This window comes from Juglans microcarpa x Juglans regia, chromosome 6S (genome assembly GCF_004785595.1).
Source record: "Juglans microcarpa x Juglans regia isolate MS1-56 chromosome 6S, Jm3101_v1.0, whole genome shotgun sequence".
Taxonomy (NCBI): Eukaryota; Viridiplantae; Streptophyta; class Magnoliopsida; order Fagales; family Juglandaceae; genus Juglans; species Juglans microcarpa x Juglans regia.
Genome location: NC_054605.1, coordinates 5706171 through 5711926, shown reverse-complemented (window position 1 = coordinate 5711926; position 5756 = coordinate 5706171). Strand labels below are relative to the sequence as shown.

The 5756-nt window shown below is 36.1% G+C and overlaps 1 protein-coding gene and 1 non-coding gene across 2 annotated transcripts; both read left to right on the top strand.

Annotated features, from left to right (window-relative positions):
- Positions 1-108, top strand: LOC121237993. The gene has a single exon (XR_005935040.1). It is a non-coding gene; the product is annotated as a small nucleolar RNA R71 (small nucleolar RNA).
- Positions 109-3282: 3174 nt separating this feature from the next.
- LOC121236559 lies at positions 3283-4051 on the top strand. Its single transcript, XM_041133008.1, has 3 exons — positions 3283-3364; positions 3443-3591; positions 3719-4051. Exons 1-3 carry the CDS (start codon positions 3283-3285, stop codon positions 4049-4051), a joined length of 564 nt encoding a protein of 187 aa, XP_040988942.1.
- Positions 4052-5756: the final 1705 nt, after the last annotated feature.

Here is a 5756-nt window from a genome sequence, read left to right as displayed (position 1 = left end):
TGCCCATGGTGAGGACATATACTCAACAACTCCTTAAATCTCTCCCAAGACTGATACAAAGTCTCACTATCTTTTTGTTCAAAGGTGGAGATTTACCTTTTTAAAGCATTGATCTTATGTTAGGGAAAATATTTATTGAAGAAGACCTGAGTCATCTCATTCCATGACCCAATAGATCATGGTCTCAACGAGTATAGCCAACTCTTAGTCGCAACTACTTCCTCAAACTCCTTAATGTGCACATATGGATTTTTATTTTTCAAGCCATGAAAAGTAAGGAGTAACTGTATCATCCCTGTTTTAAAACCCAGTTGGTGAGTATTAGCTAGAAATATGATGCATGATGGTGTGGCTGTGCGTGTAGGGTGTAGGTAATCCTGAAGAGTTCTAGTGGGTTGATCTTTGTGTTCACTCATTTCTTCAGGACTAGATGGATTATCAAATAAAGGATTTAAAAAATTTGATTCTGACTCTTGCACAGGCCTACAAGCAAATCTACCCAAGGCGTCTCTATATCGGTGCATGCAAGGTAAAAAAGAACGTAACACTAAAAAAAATACAAAAAAATAAAAATAAAAATAAAATAAAGATGCAACAAGCTAAAAGAGGGAACGAAGTTACCGCCTTTACAAACTACTGAAAAGAAAAACTATCTAGCAATTCTTCTATCATCTCCCTGGCAACGGTGCCAAATTTTGATTACGCTCAAAGAATAACACAATAGTTGTAGCACAGCTTTGGGTGTCGATTCCATGAGAAACAAATTAAAAGAATAGCATAAGGAACAAAGAAACTAAAGAAAAATATTAAATGATTAATGGAGGATAAAGATTAATTTTAAATACAAATTAAGGTGATACAAAGTTACTAACGGAAAAAGTATTCAAATTTGACAAATAGTAAAGCGTCGGAAATTCCTTGAACAAATCCGGTATTTTAATTATTCTTAATTTATTGAATAACTCAATTGAGAACTCAATTCCCAAAACTCTCAATCGGAAGGTATAGATTTATAAAACAAAATTAAACCAAATGTAACCATTTGAAAATTTATTCGCCACTTTAAAAATACTTAAATTATTATCACTATTAAGAAAATCCAACGATGACAATATACTCAATCAGCGATATTGCAGCAAAGAAATAAATCAATATAGATAAAGAATTGATCCAAACATAATCAAAGAACTAATCCATTCATTAGAAAAAGCATGACTGAATCCAGAAACAGAATAAAGTATATGATTATTTAGAGAAGAAAATATCAACAATGAATTGAGAATGATAAAATAAAAGAATTTTTGTAATTGAAAACCAAATACATAAATTAAAAATACCATCTAATGTGCAAGTTCATTCCTAACCCTACTTGAGAATTTAGTTACCCATAAATATAATGGACAACAAACATTTCAAGAGAAAAATAAAGCAAACGGCGGCCATGGAGGAAATTCTCTTCGTTCTTCCCTTTGTCCCCCCCCCCAACCACTAACTTTTTATTACGCCCAATATCCTCTAATTGAAAAGTTATCCACCTGTTGACAAGTCTTAGTCGGTTCCAAAGTTCTGCTTCCCTCTATCCACCTACCAACCCTCCTTTACAAATCACTATATTTCAAAAACGGTGTATATCACAACCCACCAACCGGTCCCCTCAAATCTCGTGATATTTGAAAAATCTCCCAACATTGAAGAGTCATACTCCTTGAAAAGTATTCTAATGGTTGAAAAGTCTTCTCAGCTAAAAATCATGCTTGGTTGAAAAGTGCTGCCCGATACAATTGGGAATTATCCCAATATTTGAGATTCAAAATATTATAAAATCATGCTCAAATATATCTCAATGTAAATAGATATTAAATTATATCTCATTATTTTTATTCACATTTTAGCATCTCGTCATCTCAATGAGTATAGCCAACTCTTAGCTCTATCCTTCAAAGAGAAAGGAAAGAACTTAAGAATTATAAACACAATTAATAATTTTTTCAATTCAATACTCTGACTTTTTCAATCCAAACTATATACACAATTAAGAATTATAGCACCAAATTTCTAATTGGAAGATATGACATTATATTCATTTGCTTTCTCAAATTTAATTCTAGAATCTATTCTCCCTTTACAAACCACAGTTTTTATATATATAAATGAATATCAGATGTAAAGACGACAATATGTTCTCAAACAATAATGCAGCAAAAGATCACATCTATGGCATAAAAAACATGTTTAAGTCAAAATCATATATTCATAATCCTATAGCTCAACAAAATCAAACCATAGCAAGATTTAATATAATTGTCTCAAACTTATAATATCCAAAACAAATAGAGAATTGAATTGTAGAATCTTAAACAATAAAGATTAATCTATGAATTGAAATAAAGTTAAAGTATTTTCATTGTTCAATTTGTGCCCTACGCTTTACCTAAGATTTAATTCTCCAGAAGAACTAAAAATAAAAATGGTATTTTTTTCTTCTCTAGATGTGTGCCTCCTCCCCTTCAAAAACTCTTCAATTTCGTGCTAATGATATGCTTATATAGGATTGGAAAGAAACCTTAATGTCTTCATGATTCCCACATAAAAAATCGCCTAAATTTTACTACTCATCTTGGCAGCCACGTACCCACTTCAGGAGTTTGAATTTAGAAAACCTTATTAGAGACAAATTTGTATCCCTTTAAGACAACTTTCCAATGCATCAATAATCACATTAATCCAATATGTAAGTGGAAAGTTAGAATCAAAATACTAAACTACGTCCAGACTATCTCCTAGCGCGTTTTGGACTCTGATCTGAATTACCCTCAAACCCCATTATCATCCTTATTTGAAGAGTCATACACTCTTTGAAAGTTCTTAGATTGTTCCAACATCTTGCCCACTTGAAAGTCCTCATTTGAATTTGATTGGGCTTTGACTTGCTCTTTTATAAATCCTGAAATTAAACATAAAAATTTGCTTAGGAATATCCCAAAATAAATAGAAACTCAATTCAAGAATACACATTAATTCTTATGATTTCTATTCATATTTTAGCATTTTAGTCCAATAATAGGGTATTTAGAGTGCACTTTCGCATACTCATTTGTTGTCAGGAACGCAGCACCCGTCACTCCACCACCATGTCAACGATGCGGGAAAAGGCACAGTGGAGAGTGTCGTTTAGCCAAGGGAGCGTGTTTCAGATGTGGTCAAACTGGCCATATGATTTGGGATTGTCTGTAGAATACACCTAGAGGAGCATCAATGCCAAGCAATAGACCAAAGACCGCTATGAAAGCCAAGGTTTATGTTATTACACCAGGAGAGGTAGACTTGGAAGCTAACGAGACAGCATATGCGACAGTGATTACTGGTAACATTTCCAACTTTGCCTTAACTCGTAGATAGCTTGTGTTTGAGAATCCTTGAGTAATTATAGTTATCCTTTAAGGTAAGGTTAAATTGAAGCAGTACATGGCGTGTGCTCTGTTTGATTCTGGAGCATCAAGATCCTTTATCTCTAGTAGTTGTGTGCAACGATGTGAACTCGAGGCAGAGCTAATGTCTCAAAAAGTATTAGTAGCTATTCCAAACGGGAAGGTAATCGGATGGACAAGTGTAGTTAAGAACTACTTGTTGGAGATCACAAACTTGGTTTGACCGCAGATCTGATCGTTTTCCACTTAATGGAATTCAATTTAATCTTAGGAATGGACTGGTTATCTAGGCACTATGCAAAGATAGACTGTCGAAGGCGGGAAATAGTATTCAATCTCCTGCTAAAGAAAGAATCTGTTATATAGGTGAGACTGTTCAGTTGGATCCATCAATGGTAACGGCTGGACAAGTCAGGAAGGGTTTAATGAGTGGGGATGTCGTTTATCTAGTGATGATGACAAATGTAAGAAAGGAACCTAAGGGGATCCAAGGAATCCCTGTGATTGAGGATTTTCCTAGGGTTTTTGCCGATGATTTGCCTGGGCTACCCCCGAACATAGAAACGGAATTTGCAATTGAGCTTGAACTGGCCATAGCCCCAGTCCATAAGGCACCTTACTGAATGGCCCCAGCTTTAAGGTTCAAATCAAAGAGCTTCTAGCCAAGGGTTTTATTTGACCTAGCTCATCGCCATAGGAAGCACCGGTCTTGTTTGCCAAGAAGAATGATGGGACTTTAAGGATGTGTATCGACTATAGAGATTTAAACAAGGTGATTGTCAATAACAAATACCCCTTACCAAGAATAGACGATCTGTTAGGTCAATTGCAAGGAGCTGCGGTTTTCTCAAAGATTGATCTACGATCCGGATATCACCAACTTAGAATCAGGTAACAAGACTTATCTAAGACTGCCTTCCGAACTCATTATGGACATTTTGAGTTCTTGGTTAACAAACCCCCAGTAGCATTTATGGAACTGATGAATCAAATTTTCAAGCATTACTTAGACAATTTCGTAGTGGTGTTTATAGATGACATACTAATCTATTCTCGTGATGTCGAGGAACATAAAAGGCTCCTAAGGATTGTGTTGGAGACATTGCAAGAACATCAGTTATATGCCAAACTTAAGTAAGTATGAGTTTTGGCTCCGAGAAGTGAAATTTTTAGGACATGTTATTTCCAGTAAGGGAGTGGCAGTAGACCCTACTATGATTGACGCTGTAATAGAGTGGCAAAGGCCAACTAGTGCCCATGAGGTACGTAGTTTCCTCGGATTAGTAGGATACTACCGATGGTTTGTATAAGGGTTTTCTAAACTTTCTAGCCCTTTAACAACGCTTACAAGGAAGAATGTTAAGTATGTTTGGACTGAGGAATGTGAGAAGAGTTTTTAGGAGTTGAAGAAGAGGCTAACCTTAGCACCAATATTGGCTTTACCTGAACCCCATAAGCCTTGTGTAGTCAACAATGACGCCTCTAAGATGGGATTAGGGTGTGTGCTAGTGCAAGAAGGAAGGAACATCACTTATGCTTTGGGACAGCTCAAGGACCATGAACAGAATTATCCTACCCATGACTTGGAGTTGGCTGCGGTACTTTTGCGCTGAAGCTTTGGAGGCATTATTTGTATGGAGAGAAATGTGAAGTGTATACGGACCACAAAAGCCTCAAATACTTGTTTAGTCAAAAAAATCTAAATTGAGGCAGTGGAGATGGGTTGAAACCATTCATCTTGACAAGGCCAATGTTGTGGTTAACGCTTTTAGCTGCAAAGCTCAAGCTAACTTGCCATCCATATTAGCTAAATTAAGGAGTTTGATGATTGGAGATCCGTCACAAGATGCTAAATTAGCAGTAGTACAAGAGATTATACCTATGACTGAAGAAGAAATTTTGGAAGATCAACGTAAAGATGACAAATTAGAAAAGCTCTGACAGAGGATTTTGAAATTGGAAGGACCGCAACATTTCACCATAGGGAGGAATGAGATGCTGTATTATAAGGAGAGGAAAGTGGTTCCTAACACCGCTGAACTAAAGGAGAAGATCATAAGGGAAGCACATTGAATCCCTTACACAACACATTCTGGTAGTACAAAAATGTATCAGGATTTGAAGGGCTAGTTTTGGTGGGATGGAATTGAGAAGGAAGTAGTTGAATTCGTGGCAAAATGTTCTGTTTGCTAATCGGTGAAAGCTGAACATCAAAGGCCGGCAGGCGAATTATAACCATTGCCTATCCCAGAGTGGGAATGGGAAGACGTGTCAATGGACTTCGTAATAAGTCTGCCAAGGACATAGTCAGGTAAGAATTCAATGTGG

Coding starts and splice junctions, on each gene's coding strand:
- LOC121236559 (XM_041133008.1), top strand. CDS start 3,283: ATGAAAGCCAAGGTTTATGTTATTACACCAGGAGAGGTAGACTTGGAA. Junction 3,365..3,442: donor ATATGCGACAGTGATTACTG/GTAACATTTCCA, acceptor TTATCCTTTAAG/GTAAGGTTAAATTGAAGCAG. Junction 3,592..3,718: donor TAGCTATTCCAAACGGGAAG/GTAATCGGATGG, acceptor CTGGTTATCTAG/GCACTATGCAAAGATAGACT.